A 16,771-nucleotide genomic window follows, 5' to 3' on the forward strand; every position below is an offset into this window, starting at 1 on the left:
TGTCCTGTCAGGCAGCAGCAAAGTTTTCCACCACCTGATGGCTAAACACTTCAAACTAAACTGAGTTTGAGATTTTCCAACTTTAAACCCATTTATTGTGAAGAGGGTGAAATACAGCCTGACTGAATTGGTTTTTCCTTTCTGGGAGTGACCCCTCCAGGCAGGTATAAGCTGTAGTAGCTGTGAGGACTGAGCTGGAAACCCCTTCCTTAGCATCAAGGAAAATCAGAGAACTTCCTGTTCCAAAGCAGTCAGTCTAGGACATCTCATGGGCCTTGAAATCCTGATAAATATTTCAGAGATATGTAAAGAAATGACATTTAAATAGTGTGACTAATGTTCCATAAATAGCTCAAGGGAAGTATTTAGAGACAAGAAGGCAAATGGACTGAGGGCCTTTCTCGCCTTCCCCACTTGCAGTGTTATGGCAAGGACAATAGAGAGGTGCCAGCACAAGGCTCCCAGAGCTCTGCAGCAAATTCAGCCACTTGTCCCTGACTCCTGGTCACCTTCAGAGCCTGTGTCCTGGTTTATCTCCAGTGTCATGTCTCAATGGATACTCAGGTATGGGCAAACCGGTGCTGCTGGCCTTCAGTGGACACTTGGCAACCAGGGCACAGTGTCTTGAAAGGCCCTAGTAAGGGGAGGGATAAAGAGGGACAGAGTGGCATATAAAGCCATGGACATGCCCTAGCAATGTTAGTTCTAAAGAAACCACTTCCAATGTCAGACTCTCCATCACCCTTGTTCAGAACAGAAGTGCAAATAAAATGCAAGCCCTTACCTCTTCAACAAGCTGCAGCATTCGACGGGTGCTCTCCAGGGACTGGAAAAAAACACAGGGAAAAACACTTAGATTTGGCAAGTTATACTTTCCAACACTAATGTGCAGGCTTATGCTGACAGGATGTTTTTCCTACACTCTTTGCCTTCCCTCCAAATGAGGCCATCAGCAGGGCACTGGTGATCTCTCCATCTCCAGCTCTCCATTAGGACTCGCTAATGCAGCAATTACCACTGCATCCCGAGGCAGCTGCAGTCTCCAGGGCTTGTGATCTCTTTGCTCACACACTGCTGCAGTGCTGCTTGGAGCAGCTGGTGTTCCACTGCAGAAATAGTCCGTGGTTTTCAGCTAAGACTTTTCAGAGACCTAATTGGTGACTTTTAACATTTAATAGGTTTGACAAATCGAAGGAATCCTCAGAAAATATTAAATTGCTACTTTTTACTCTGAGGCCAGTCAAACTGATGCACAATCTAATACCTAAACCAAACTCAGGATCAATAAATGCCTTAATCTAGACTAAACACGACATTAAATTTTATGCCAGCTCGTTTCATTTCCAATTCTGCTTTCAGTGTAAAGCTGATGGAAAACAGAGTCAGCTCTAGAAATCCTTCTGCTGGCTGAGCTCCTATTTCTGGCTATGTGTTTCCCACCAGCCCCCAGTGTAGCTGCTGGTCCCACCTCATCGGCGAGCTGGTCTGCACGCCGCTGCATCTCCTCCAGCTCATTGCGCATATCCGCGTCCTCCGCCATCCTCGCTGGGGTTGTGTTTGTGGGCGCCGCAGATCAAGGGTTCCTGCTCAGCTGCTTGTGGGCCTGGGAGACAGAAGGGAGAAGGAACTCTGTGGTTAGGCTGCCTGGCTCGCTGAGCCCTGCTTAAATGTCTCCCACAAAAGGGCTTGGATTACATGAGTGCCCTCACCCAAACTCGTTCGCTCTCCATGGCAATTCCTACATAGTAGAGAGCACATGGGATTGTTCAAGGTGGTGCTTTATTCCTGTGTTATTAATCACTCTCGGAGAACAAGCATGTACCCTCATCATGTTCTTTGAGGAAAATCCTTTCCTTTTGCTTAACCTTTCAAATGCTATTCATACCAAAGCTAGAGACTCAGGAGATGTTATTTGCTGCCAGAAACAATTTTGAAACTTGAAACCCATTTGTTCTTCTCTAGAATTAAAAGGCTTAATGTGAAGGAGGTCAAGCTCAAGTCTATGCTCCCCATGTCCTGTCCTTCAGCTGCATTGCTTGGAGGGCTGGATGCTCAGCTAATACATTTGCAATGAAATTAAAGACAATGAAACTTTGCACATTTTTACAGGCTAATGACTTGTCCACCATGCTATAGTTCAGGCTATGAAATAATAAGTGCAGCTAGGTTGGGGGAAGTTGTCTGCCTGGGAGGATCCTTCACTTTGGGGGAAGTGACAGTGGGACCATACTGGTATTTTCAGCTTTACCCCCAAAGTGGGTCAGGTTCTGATCTTGGTTATGTCTCTTGATACAGAACAACACCCCTGAGCTCATCCTAACCTGAGATCAGGAGGCAGCCCATTAATCCTCATTTGGGTAGGGTTTCTTTTTTGTTACAAACTCAAGCTAGCTCTGATTACTGAGCATGACTTGATTAAGAAAGGCGGGTCCTCCTACCATCTGTCAGATCTTTATAACAACACCAGCTTATTTCATTGCTTGATTCAAGCATGGCGCATTGCAAATTGCTGTTCACTGAATGTTAGATTTGTTCAGTGCAGGAAAACCTAAATCCCAGGTGCAGAGGAGATGGAGAAGTTGTGGGGGACTGCAAATAAACAGCCATGAAGCAGATGCCATCATGCTCAGTTACAAAAAGAGGACAAAAACAGCCCCTTTCAGCAAAGCTGCTCTAAGAAGGCAAAATCCCAGGGGCTGTTTTCTGTCCTGTCTTTGCGATGTGTGCAGCCTTTATGAAACAAGATAAGTCAGGGCAGAGCTTGGCTCTAAAACTGTAACAACAACAACAACTCCGTTTAAGTAGAAGTTACAATATATTGGAGATGAATCCATTCCTCTCTTCGACTGCGCTGTCCATCAGGACCTCGGGAGTAGGGGTGGAACAGGTACAGCTGAGTGGCAGCAATATTTCCTGGATCACCCTGTTTGCTTAAAAATGTGTAAGGAAAGCAGACAGCTCCTTGCATTTCCTCTGCAGCTTCAGCAGCAGATTTGCTGTTTTTCTTATCTAAGAGGGAATATGTGACCTTCATGCCTTTGCATTAGCTGTGCCCTCACTCATGGCTGCTTTTCCTCTTTGAAGCTACAGCGGGAAGAAATCCATCTCGAGGAGTCAGCCCTGCAGCTACTGGCACAGCATCCTACTTTCATCACTGAGCACATCGCCACATCTTTGTCACAGGGAGCCTGGCATTTTGTGATGGGTCACACAATGTTTAGGAGCCCAAATGTCTGCTGGAGAAGCCACCTGGCTCTGCCAGCTGCATGGCCACAGTGGTGAGAAGGACCAAGGTTAAGCAACTCATCTGCAGTGCCAGCTGGTGCAAAGCCAGAGCTTAATTTCATGGCTGATACTCGGGCTGATATCAGGCACTTCAAGGGTGCTCACAAAAAAGCTTTATAAAAATGGTGGACTTGGATGTTGAGGAAAAGAGGGGCCAGGAACTGGTCTCCTTCTGAAGGGCATGTGAAAGTGTGGGGATATTCTCAAGGCCACCCCCAACCTTCCCATCTTGCTGCTGTGCTCGTGGTGCCCTCTGTGGGACATCACACAGCTCCTGGTCACAAATGCAGCATGCTCAGCTGGGATAAAAAGAAGTTATTTCTGTAAAGAACCATGCTCCAAACTCCTGTCCCACTTGGCTCAGGCTGGCAATTGCACTGGTCACTGCTTCACAGATTGTGTTTTTTTCTCAAAATGAGGCAAAACCCAGAATTGAAATACTCCTGGTGCAGCCTCTGTGACAGAATATAAGGATAAGTCTGTGGACCTAGTTTTTTTGAGTATCTAGTTAAAATATTCTCTTCTGCCTGGATCCTTGCTACACTTACCCTGGCAGAATAGCAGCACTGAGCTTTAGCAAAACCCAGGACAATTTGGACAGGATTTGGGGACTGATCTAATTGCTAAATATATTTGGCTGTGAGGGTCAGGAAACTGTGCTATGTTTGTCTGATAGCATCTCATGAGCTGTGAAGTGGGAGGTGATGCATCAGTGAGAGGGTGGGATGACAACAGAGAATTTGGTTCAGTCTCTAAGCATATCCAGGGTGAGCTGAATGATTACAGACGTGGAGGTGAGATGAGTGTTTCAATTGACGATAATGAATAATAACAGTCTGTCAGTCAGTCACGGCAGATAATAAAAATTACACAGAAAACTCTCTTGTCAGGTAGATTCCAGCCTAACTTTTGATCTTTTCCCTCATTTTTCTGATCATGAGTCAGCACTGGTGATGGGTGGTGCAAAGAAGAAAGAGGAGAAAATTTCATATAATTGTAGAATGGTTTGGGTTGGAAAGGACCTTAAAGATCATCTATTTCCAACCCCCCTACCATAGGCAGGGACATCTCTCACTATCCCAGGTTGCTCAGAGCCCCATCCAACCTGGTCTTGAACACTTCCAGGGATGGGACATCCACAGCTTTTCTGGACAGCGTGTTCCAGTGACTCACTATGCTCTTGGTAAAGAATTTCTTCCCAACATTAATCTAAGCCTACTCTCTGTCTGTTTAAAGCCTTTGTCCCTTGTCCTGTCACTCTGTGTTCTTGAGGTGTTTTTTTAGAGTTCCCCTTCTTGGCTAGTTAGAACCATCAGCTGGCATCTTAGTGACAGACGCATCTTATTTTGCATCAAGCTAAAAAAATGTCAGTGCTTGTAACCAGAGAGATGTTGAGTAGCAAGTGATTGAGCTTGACAGGCTTATTGAGATTGTTTGGTATTTGTAAAGCTCTTAGAATGGGTTGAGAAATAGCAAAAAGCATTCTTCCAGACAAGTCATTTTACATCAAGTTTTAGTCATAAACAGAAGTGCCCTGCAGCTGTGCTGATTCAACTTTATTTAATAGAAAACCTTGCACAGGAATCAATAAAGGTTACTGATTTGCACATAGTATGATAAATTACATGTATTTTGTAGATGGCAAGGAATAGGTTTAAATTTTTTTGCAGATTTTGCAATTTATGATGTGGAATAGGACTTATTAGTGATATGGATTTCCAACAAGAAACCCTGCTACCAATAAAGATCCTGTAGAGAGAAGAATTATGTTTTAAAATTAGTAATTTTCCTCTATGGCGTTTCTTAAGATTACCCACATACAGTCCTCTTAATACATAAAACCTTAAAACTGAATGACCCCAGGAATGACCAAGAAAAGGTAAACCACAGTGGATTTGCTCTCACTGATACTGAATAGATTTTCAAAAGCATCAGGTGTCAGTCTGGCTGGGGCCACTGTTACCTGCTTGGGTGGGAGAACAGAAATGGGTCTAATAAACTTGAGGATTTTTGGTAATAAATTCCATGTGGAATTTATATTTTTGATGCTAGCTGGTATTTTTTCATTCTGTTCTCATTTAAGTTTATTTGAACTGAGTATCAAAATCCTGTAATTGCCTTAGAAATCTGTAATACAACTGGAATACACTCCCAGAATGTACCCTGTACTTTCAACTTAAACTTTTATTTTATTTTAAAATTTTATTTTGTCTGCAGTCCCTGCAGAGATGGCGGATCAGAAAAGCAAAGTAGGAATGTAATATGTTAAGCTCTATAGCTCTAAAACTTTGATTAAAAACAAAAACCAAACTTGCTGCAGAAGTTACAGCCACCACATTCAGTCAATTTGTGTTTAGAGTTGCAATAATTGCCTACAAATATGTCTTCTACACAATGTAAGTAACTCCAGGCCCTTGGGTGCCTTACACCAAATTCTCTGTGAGATGGTCTCATACATTACACCTGTGCTCCTGCAGCAGCACAACTGACCAAATGTTAAAGAAAAACAGAAAGAGAGACCAGCTAATGGAAAGGCATTGCCCATTACACTTTGAATTCTGCCTCTGCTATTTTAGCAGTGCTAAGATGCAATGAAGAATCCTGTAGCAAGAGCATTATATAATCCATATGGAGTTCTACTGAGGGCTGAGAGAGACCTACATCTCTCCCCAGAGGAAGGGAGATACAATGAGTGACCTTTGAAAGCAAATATTTGCTTCACAGTGATGTAAACACTCCAATGCAATAAATACAGGAAAGTGAAAATGCTGCAGTTTACTGTGGTGAAGGCAACACAGCAATAAAACGTTCTTTTTTAAGCACTCTCTGTTATTAAAGGACACATCTATTCTTCCTGTGGATATTTGTAGCCAGAGGACGACTGCATTGGCGTATTTTACTAAAAAAGTCAGAGTCAGTCAATACCACCCTTTATACCAGCACCCTGGTCATGTCTTTCACCAGCCTTCCCTGGAGGGGCTTTTGGTGGCTGGATTATAGGAAATGCACTGGCATTAACCCCAAAGCTCAGTCTAGAACGGGAATTGCCTGCTAACACCAGCAGGAAATGAAGCTACACTGCAAGAGAGAACCTGCTGCACAAGGATGCTTAGAAACCAACACCTGTGTGTGTTGCTGGCACCAGCAGGGCCCCCTGAAACTGTGCTGAGGGTGGTGTGTTGGAAGGCAGATCCCAAGAGAAAGCCAGGAAAGGCATGTGTGTGCTGCCCACAGTCAGTGTGACAGGCAGCAGCTGGTGGGAAATGATTTAAGGGCGCTGGAATTAATTTTATAGATCACGGGCTCTGAGCAGTGGCCCTCACAAGCTCCAGCTTTTCTGACTTGTGTCATCTCCATCTTCTTTCACCCAGAGCTTACCGCAATTAATACTGTCTATAACTAAACATACCCTGCTTTTCCCTTTATTGTATTTTAATTGATCTGGAGGCACTTGTAGAGGAAATCAGATAATTCTGTAATAAAAAATCCAACTTTAAGATTTTACGATACAGCATAAAATGTAGCAATGAAAAATTACTGAGAACTGTTATTGAGATTTAGATTCTAAATAGCTTTGAAATAAAATCTTGAGGACAGTCTACCTTTTACATCAATTCTGCAGCACATTCTACTGCCTGCATGTAATTTATTCACAAGATTTTCAGCAAAATTCTCATTTCCAAAGAAACACCTTTGTAATGTTTATGTTACTGACTAGCCAAGAAGGTGCCCCTGCATTTCTGCAGGGATGTTATTGCTAACCCATGGCACACACACCTCATCTGTTCCACAGCTTCAAGCCTTTAGGCCCAGCTCCACAGCCCTGGCTGGCAGAGTATGGAGACAACCAACTCTGAATTTTTGCTTGATATTCAGTGCAGAATAATACCTGCTAGTGAGGGCCTGTCAGAGAGTGACTTTAGAAAAGACAGGCCCTGAGATCTTGCAAACCTGAATTTAGGAGAAGCAGGTAATTCCTAGTTTGTTACTGTCTTCCTGCATCGCCTTAGGCAACTTACTTTACTCTCAGGGCTGGTTTGTGTTGCCTGAAGACAGGTCTCCAGAGCTGCGGGAGATGCTGTAGGTTTTTGGTTTCCTGCTGCTGGCTCTATCTGTCAGCATCGTGCAGATGTCTTGGATACCCTCTGATGGGAATGCTTGTCCATGTTTAACAACTGAATCTGTCTCCCATCTACACAACATGGAAAAAAATCCTCCTTTTCCTTCCTACCTTTCCCTTTTTTTGTCCTACTTAAATTCTGTGTGTTTCAGGGCATGAACTGACACTCAGTTTGGGGTCCAGGACAACTGGGACTTTCAGATAAGTGCTGGTGAGCATGATGTCTGTTCTCACTCTGCATCTCTGTGTCAGAATCCATACGTAGGATCAAGAACTCTCCAGTCAGAGGCCAAAATGAAAAAGTTGAGGTATAATTAGACAAAATTGTGACTCCTAACTATTTGCTGAACACCTCAGAAAAAATAGTTGGAAAACATTCTTTCCATGGCTTTGTGTGACTATAATGGCCAAAAGCTCAATAAAATGATTTCTTAATGTGAGTGCAATTAGGCAGCATAGAAGTGCTGCCAGGGGAATTACTGCTTGTAGACACGGGCATCTCTGCCCTGGTGTGTCCTGATCATGGGGGGTTCGTATCTGCAGTTCCCGTGTGTTGGCACCACTGCTCCGTGTGTGCCTCCAGCATCTGCAGGCAGGGAGCTTATGAGCAGCACATCCCGCTTCCCCCCCCAGGCAGGTGGGAGAAGGTGCCGCTGACATCTCGGGGAAGAGCAATCCACCATGAATGGAATGCCTGGAGCCACCCCATCCCAACACAAGGAACGCCTGGAGCCACCCCGTCCCAACACAACACGAGCCCTTGTTGTCCTGCCAGCTGTCAGACAACACGGCTGTCCATGAGACTACAACACCTGCATGTGGCTCCTGCATCGAAAATATAAAAGCACAGAGCAGCCATTTTGTAACAATTTCACCTCTGAGTAATAACAACTTTCTATCCATTTTGCTGCTAAAAGAAAATAAACCTCTCACTGTGTTATATCTTTGCAGTCATTTTTACACTTATGTACCCACACATCTTTCATTTTTTTCTTTTTAACTTTCCAACAGCAAGAAAAACATTGAAGGCAAAATGTTTGTTCTGTTCATCTGGGAGAGCAACCAGCCAGAGTGGTGGAGGGTGAAGGAAGAAACCTTCTCATCAGGAGTGGGCACTGCATGTGGCAGCAGCACTGAAGGCACTGAGCAGAGAGCCCTGGACCGAACTGGCTGCTGTGAGTCTAATTCCCTGTTATTACAGCTGCCTGTCTCATGCAGCTTCATTTATTATTTAGCTACATTCTATGATTCCCTAAGTTTATTGTGTACCCAACTAGTTCTGAGTCTAGACCCTCCTTTCTCCAGGATCCAGAAAATATTTCAACAATATCTCAAATCAACTCACAGCCAGAAAATATCAGCTTGTTCCTGTGCTGGTGTTGTCCTGTGTCTTAGCTCCTATTCTTTCCTGCTCTCTCTTTCTCTAAGGTTTCAGCATTCCTTATGACGTGAAAGACAAGACTGTGTTAGTCCTTTCCTGGTAGATGGACTGTTTGCCACCCTGATCATCCTAAGCAGCTGTTGATGATGCTGGTTTCACTGGACTTAGTCCTCTCTGGAAAAGGGTGGCTGGCATTTCACAGGGCATTTGAAATAAGGATATGGGCTTTGCTCGAAGGGCTTAGTGCTTCCCCGTCCTTCTAGGAGACACCTGCTCCAAAATATCCTGCAACCTCACTTGCCATTTGCATAGCTGGATCTTGGTGGCTCAGGACAAGAAATCCAGGTATTAGGAGAGAGGATTAAAGAAAATGTCTTGACTTGTGACAAAGCTATTTGCCTTCCGTGGCCAGAATCTCAGAGAAAAACTGAAGGCATCTCTTAGCTGGAGGATAAGATTTCTGACTGCGTCACGATTTTCAGTGAAACTCACACCCTGGATTCATTCAGATTTTCAAAATATTCACTTGCCATCATGATAGCAATGGTGAGCAGTCAGTCTTTCTTTGATTATACTCAACCTGGGTTTCTTTACACTGCTCCTAAGCCACTAAATCTGATTAATGGCCAATTTTAGAAGACAGTGGTGAAAGTCACGCCCCATTTCAAGCTGGAGGAAGTTTCCTCACTGCCATTAGTGGGGTCAGACTTGCAGGTGGAGCTCCCAGACAGCAACGTGCTGGGAAATGCTGGCAGGGTGTGAATGGTGTCTGTGAAAGAGAAACCATGCAAACATCAAACAGGAGTGCTTAGTGTCTAAAGGCTTTTCTGCCAACTTTTCCTGGGGCTCTACCTTGCTCCCTTCTGTTTCTCTTAGATTAATAGATGGATAGATAGAGGAAATAGAGAAATAAAATGGAATTACTGCAAAACATTGATCGAGGGACTCAGGAGACAGCAAGGAATAAGAAAACCTCATGGCAGATCTTTCCTGGGATTGTAAAGGGTGTTCCCAACAGGCTACATAAGGACTGTTGCATTTGCTGTTCCCATGTTTGTGAAAAGGAACTCTTCCCTCTGCAGTCTTACCAAGAGGCCCAGATTCCTGGACCCGTCTCTGCCTTCATATGCATGTCCAAGTTTCTTGCCCATCTCCTGGTTTAAGTTAATCGTCCCCTTCACTGAGCATCCCAAAGCAAAATGATCTTTGGGGCGAGGGCAGGAGTCCAACCTGGGCAGTGACAGGGAAGCCAGTGTGGGGCAAAGGCAGGCACAGATTTCCTGGGAAGCAGAGTGAGACCTGTATCCACCCTTGGCTCGCAGCACCAAAGGTATTCACCACCACAGTGTTGTTCCTCCCTCTCTGCAATGTTTGAGAGGGGCTCATGGACACTTCTCTGCCTTTGCAAAGTCAGCACAAAATGCCACATGTCAGAAGAGTTACACTCACTTGTAATACACACATATCAAATCAATGGCAGAAAGCACAAACCAGTAGAGCTCATCCTCAAATCTCTTATAATGATCCAAGAAAGCAGATTGACAACTGAAGAAAGACATTTTTAGGCTGAATGGATGATGAAAAGGAAACCCACAAATTTGAGAAAGATTTTTTTTTAGGCTAAATGGGTGATGAAAAGGAAACCCACAAACTGGAGAAAGGTATTTTTAGGCTAAATGGATGATAGAAAGGAAACCCACGAGTATTACAGTAAGAAAAGGGAGCACATTTGCATTGGCCTGTCAAAAAGTAGAGCTAATCTCTGCTGCATTTTGTGGAAGTCTGCAAGTCAGGGAGAAATTTTGTGGTAACTTTATTTAATTTGAAAGTGATTTTAAAAATTAATTTGAGGGAGCAATTAATAACTATGCCATTAAAACAGATGTGAAATTCTTCATTTGTATTTAAAAATCAGTGCTATTCCATCTTTGCTAGTCCTGATGCTTTTAGGCCTAGATGAGACAAGCCATGAGTCTAACTAGCACTTTTACAGGCTTAGTATGGAATGGCTGATGATTTTGATAGAAGGGGAAAATATGGAAAGGGATTTTGTGGTGAAAGAACAATAACTCAGTATTTTAGTGTAAAATAATGGCAGTGACATAGTTAACCCCATCAGCATCAGTGTTGTCAGAGCTTTGATTTCAAAGCAATAGAGGCAAATAAAATGTTCCCCTGGTGGTGTCTGTTACAGGCTGTGAGCAGACTCAGGCAACATTTCATTTCTTTCTGTGTGGCTTGGATTTGCAAGATTTCTCTGCAGCCCAGGACACACACCTACCCCTGCCCCTGAGCTGTATTACACCAGCAAGGGCCTTACCTTCAATAGAAATGAAAGAAAGACAATTCATGCAGCTATTACTACATGTAAACATCTTACTAGGGGAGTAAAATTCTATACACAGTGATCGTGAGGGCATTAGGAAAGTAAATAGACAGCTTTTCCCCTATTGACATTTAATTGTGATGAACAACAATTTTACATGTTTATAATACTCATCCTTTCCTTTCTGCCTGATGGTAAAAGCATGGCCATGTTTCGGGCAGTGGGGCTGATGTATTTTTAGCAGAAATCTTCTTTAACTAAGTCGTCAGAGTCAAATCAGCAGCTGACAAAATATAAGCATTATGAAACTGGGCTGATGGTGTTATTTGTAGAATTGGATTTTTAACTGAACAGCGAGGTTTTTTCAGCTATGAGGGACAGCAAAAAAAGATATTTAAGAAATCATCTCATTGTCTGTGAGAGTCTTGGTTATCACTGATTATTTATGTGGGGGTTTGGTTGGTTGTTTTTTTTTTTTTTTTACAAATTTAAAAGCCTTATTTTCAAAGAAACAATTCCATTATCAATATATCCATAATCCATCTATCAACCTGTCTGCCCAGCCTTTGTTCAGTATATCCAGCATCTGAAGCAGGTAGGAAAGAGGAAGAGAACTTGCCAGTTTGAGGTTCTTCCTTGTGCATGCCTTGTCCAAATGCAACACCATAAATAAAACAGATAGGCACAAGTCGTTATAGGGCTGACTCAAAGCCCCATCACCTCGAGGAACTGCTATCCAAAATGTGCCTGAGAACTTCAGGAGTCCATCTGCACCTCCCACTACTGCCAAGGGGTTTTCTTTAGGGCAAAGGAGCTTTAAAAATGGACAAGCAAGAAAAAATGTTCAACATTTCTGAGTGTGCTCAGAGTGAGCCCCGGGGATGTTTGGTGTTTGCCAACCACCAGCCACACTCCTGGCTCAGAGCTCACATTCTGCCCCACCCAGGGCAGCCCAGCCCTACCTGGCCCCACTCTCTGCTTTGTGCTCCAGTCCACACTGCCAACTTGAACTGTGCAAGCAGGATTAAAAGCTGAAGAAAGTTCATGAACTTTGAAAAGCTTACTTGCTTTCAAGACAAAAAGAAATAGCTGTAGACATTTTATGAAAAGGAAGGACCCTGCTTGGTGTAACCCTCATTCTCTGTTTGTGCATAGGTGATATACAGATAGATGTGAGAGTGTACAAAATGCAGCTGGCACAATGTAAGCACACAGCAGAGTATCTGTTTTGAAATGCAGTTTTTATAACAAAAAGGGCAGGGAACCCAATTTTAAACCATAAACCTTTCACAGATCTAAATTTTATTATTTCAGATCTCTTTTATAGAGTCAGAGTAACAAAAATTCCTGCTGCTATTAAACAGCTTCTCTCCCTGAAGTGAAGCTGGATCCATGACCACTCCAGACCCGCTCCCAAAACCCTGCAGTGCTACAAGTGCCATTCAGGCAAGGAAAAGGATCTGTCTGCTCCCGTTACTGGGCACAACTGGGAGATGAAATGGGAAGATCCTACTGTCATATTCACTGTTTGTTCCTGGTGAATACTTAGATCAAAACCAGTAAGTTGCGAAGGACTGTTTAAGATCTATTCTTACAATGCACTCAGAGTGGTACAAGTCAAATATTGAAAGCATCTGACAGTTCTAGGCTAAGTCACAAACTGTATTAGCCACAGGAATGCGTAATAGCAGCCCATGGATATGCAAAACTTATTCACTCGTTTTCAAAGGCCACTGCTGCTTTCTGATTCACACCTCCAACTAATGCCTGGCTGCTGCTCCTTTTCCAGGAATCAGTATCGCAGATTCGAGAGGCCAAGGGCACACACGCACACACTGACTTTTGCTGGTGCAGGGAATGAGAACTTCTCATTATTTATTACAGGCTCATGAGGCTGATTTAGAAGCCTCTCTTTCTTCTGAAGTCCTTTTCAGCCTTCACAGGCTGATGAAAAAAGCCGCAGCACGCTCCTCCAGTGAAGATTACCCAGACTTGCAGGCAAGGATTTAGCTGTACTAATACAAGAGCACAACTTCTATTCTTTTTTTTTCTCCTTTCTTTTTTTGTTGACCAATCAATTCAACAACAGGCTGGATAGTGCCTCAAGGGCATCGCTTTCAACCACGTGATCAGCAGATTAACAGAGAGGCTGCAAAATCCTTTCCGCTCAAACTGTTTTAACAGAGGATCAAAATCTTTCTCTCTGCATGGGGATTTTTATTTAGCTAGTTCTTTTTATTCAGTTTGCACATGTTTGTGAAGGAATTAAGGCCTGCAAAGGCACGCAAGATGGTCTGGTTTGCTTTCTAGCCTTTTCCTTTCAATTTGTGTTAGGGAATAGAAAGTTTTCCAGTTCTTTACAGACATATTACCCCTTCTCTGGGTCTTACAGTTGCATTGTTTTTGGTTGAATCTCATCAACCTACAGATGATGGCCCTGAAAGGACAGAACTTAAAACATTTTGCAAAAGGGTCTCCTTTTCCCTGCTGTGGTTCTTGTCCTTGTTAAGGGAAATGAGTGTATTGAAATGGGCTGTGATAAAAACCTCAGGGGAGAGGTTTGGGAAAGAGGAGCTGGGTGAGTCCTGTGGGGACACACGAGACTTACAGAGCTCTGCTAAACAGTAAAACAAGAGATTAAATTTGATCACCTAAACAACATAGAGGTACGTGGGGGTTCCTGCTGAACCCTTTATATTTAATGCCCAGATCCCTGAGCTGTGCAGGTACAGCTATTGCTGATGGCAAGAGGCTGCAGTCAGCGTTGTAGCACAGGAGAGTGTTTACTGGAGAAAACAGGACTCAAAACAGGGCAGAAAACCAGATTGCCTTATATCCATCTAAGGCACAAAAGCACAGCTGGAGCTACAGAGATTGCGGATCACATGTGAGGGTCTGCACACAGCATGGCCAAGAGGTTCCTTTGACTCTGGCTTGTGTTTAGACAAAACCAAGCCACTCACTCAGCTGCTGGAGGATGAACCACAGCAGTGAGCTGGGACAAGGACAGTTCACATACTACCAACAGAAACAGCAAGAAAATAAACTCAGCAAAAAAAAATTAATAGCTGACATTTGAGAGCAATCACAGCCTAGTCACGAACAAGTCACAGAATTCAGCAAATAGGGGGTTATGCTAAAACTATATTTGGGTATTCCCACAGCCTCACTGTCAATGTCCTACAGCCCCGCATTTCAGGCTGGGCAGCAGAGTGTGTGTTACACAGCTGAGGGCAGAGCAATTTTGCCTCACTGCCTAGCAATGAAAGTTCCAATTCTTCTTTAATTTAAATCCCTAAACCTTTTTCTGCCATTGCTGGGACCCACATGGGTGACTTTGGGTCTTTAAGACCAGAGGCTTTATGAAAAGCCATGCCAAAATGAAGGAATAAATTATTCCTTGCCGTGGATGAATAGTGACAGCCAATGTGATTCTTCTAAACATTGAAATGGTAGTTGGTTTACATCATAAAAACACGATTTGCCTTCCAACCTCCCCACCTGCTTAAGAGACATTCTGTATTCATTCACCTGAGCATAAATCCAGAGAATTTCTGGGTTTCAGCTGAGACACTCTCCTTCTCCAGTATTTTGTATGGAAACCCAGCTTGTCCCAAGGGCAGGCGACCCTCGGCAGTGCTGCCCCCAGAGCACTGCAGGGATGACTCACCCAGACCGGGGGCAGGAGGCACCAGGGCTGACAGAGCTCAGCATGACAAGGACCACAGGGCAGAGCCCAGGGGGAGGTATCAGGGTATATCACTCACAGCTGAGCAATCCTGGCCCTGCACAGCCTGTGACACAGAGGAATTGTCTGGTAAGAGGGACGGCAGCAATGTCCTCCCAAAAAGTGTGTTCAGCAGTGGTGGGGGGCTGCTGGAGATGTCTCCAGTCAGGATTTAGGAGCTGGAAAGCTGTGAAGGTTGTGGGATCAGGGATTATAAAATACTCTGCCCCATAAGGTGTTTTTGCACTTTTCAGTGGCCAAGCAGTCACTGTTCAGGGCTCAGTGTCCCAAGAACATGGAGCACTGAAGTGTTTTGCTGGAACTGTTCAGGGAACAGTAAATGTGTCTCTCCTCTGAGACCCACCAGTACAGAGCCATCTTTTCAGGCTTGGGTAGAAGTGCTCTGGTCTTTCAATATCAGCCAAAATCCCTTTGTTTTTTCAGCTGGTTTTAGTTTGGAGAGCTCTCCCTTCACTTCTATCCCTCCTGCAAATGTATGTTCAAGGATTTTTAGATATTGAAACACTTTGAAGACAAGAACAATAGTTGCTAATGAAGTAATTTGTTAGTAAAATTAGTTCCAATCAAGAATATTGACGTGCTTTACTATGTATTTATAAATACTACTCCTATAAGGAAAGATGTCAGGATGGGGCATGAACTTCATTTGAATGTAATCCAATTTAAATCTAAAGCATTCATTGTTTATGTAATTGAAATTCCTGAAGAACCAGTGAGTCTTCATTCTTGACCTAGGAATAATGTGGGAGCAATTCTGTGTCTGATACAGAATTTGTTTTCTGTAAGCAACATTGCCCAGTTCAGATATTTCAGACTGAACTGCTTTCACCATACTGACACTTAAGTACATAAAAAAAGGGAGATTGTTCCTTCCTTCATGAAACCCCAATGGCACATACAGCAGAGAATCCATGCGGTGTGAGAGATCTTGTAGTGCAGCTGCTGCCTTCACACTTTACTCAAGGGTAAATTGAAAAGCACAGATTTAAACTGAGTTACCCTCTTAAGCTTTGAAAATACATCAAAGAGCACATCTTGAGGACACAGAGCCTGGACCCATCTGGTAGACTGAAAGCCCCTTGTTCAAGCAAATGAAAAAAAATACTCATTGTTGAGGAGAAAGGGGAATATTCATGTCACTTAAATCAGTTAATGGCTTGAGAGAACTTTGGAACTGTACTTCAGCCCCTGTAAGCTCAGAGCCCTGTAAGTGACAGCCAAACTGTTGTCCAAAATTCCTCAGGCTTAGCCCAGATACAGAGAGCAATGGGCAGGGACAGGATGCACATCTGTGGCCTCAGCCCTCGGGCTCTCTGCTCTCCTTGCTCATGGGGGAAATGTGCTGGTGAAACAGCTACACTTCCAGGTGACCTTGAGCTGAAGGGAACAGGGGCAAGAGATGTATTTAAGGAGCCCGGGGAGGGGCATGGTCTATTTTTAAAGAAAACAATCCATTTTGTGGCTTTATTACTCTTTGGGCCTGGGTGGCTGCCAGAGAAAAAGGAGTGCTCCCCCCTCAGAGGGATCATTGCAAACCCACTATAAGCCCTCGTGTTTCTGCAGCACCTGCCTGTCTCCCCTGGGTTCTTCTGCTCAACAGCAGCCCAACAGCAGTGGGAGGGGGCCCTTTGCCCTCTCCCACCTCTCACAGCTGGACCTGTAAATCCTCCTTTCGCAGGGTTTTGCCTCATTGCAACACCCCCTGGTTCCTGCAAAGCACAAGGCACTGCAGTCTCCGCAGTGAGTGACTCTGCTGCGATTGCTGTTTCCAAGGTGGCAGAGAAGATGCTGAGGAAGAGCTTTCCTGGGTGTTAAATTCAGGCAGGAGTGATGCAGGGAGGGCATGCTGCAGTATCCATTTTAATATTTGATGCCCTGAAGCCCTTTGCCTCGGGGATTTGCTGTCAGCTG

At 43.9% G+C, this 16,771-nt stretch overlaps 1 protein-coding gene across 2 annotated transcripts in view; it reads right to left on the bottom strand.

Annotated features, from left to right (window-relative positions):
- SNAP25 (synaptosome associated protein 25) overlaps positions 1 to 16,771 on the bottom strand; it is a 61,521-nt gene that overhangs the window by 27,278 nt on the left and 17,472 nt on the right. For both annotated transcript variants that reach the window (XM_071582137.1, XM_071582136.1), the window contains exons 2-3: positions 1,469 to 1,603; positions 785 to 826 (exon numbers count right to left, since the gene is read on the bottom strand). In XM_071582137.1, coding sequence (XP_071438238.1) covers positions 785 to 826; positions 1,469 to 1,540 — 114 coding nt within the window. In that variant the 5' untranslated portion in view covers positions 1,541 to 1,603. The remainder of the gene's footprint in view (positions 1 to 784; positions 827 to 1,468; positions 1,604 to 16,771) is intronic.

The sequence above is a fragment of the Pithys albifrons genome, chromosome 2, assembly GCF_047495875.1.
Source record: "Pithys albifrons albifrons isolate INPA30051 chromosome 2, PitAlb_v1, whole genome shotgun sequence".
In the NCBI taxonomy this organism is placed as follows: domain Eukaryota; kingdom Metazoa; phylum Chordata; class Aves; order Passeriformes; family Thamnophilidae; genus Pithys; species Pithys albifrons.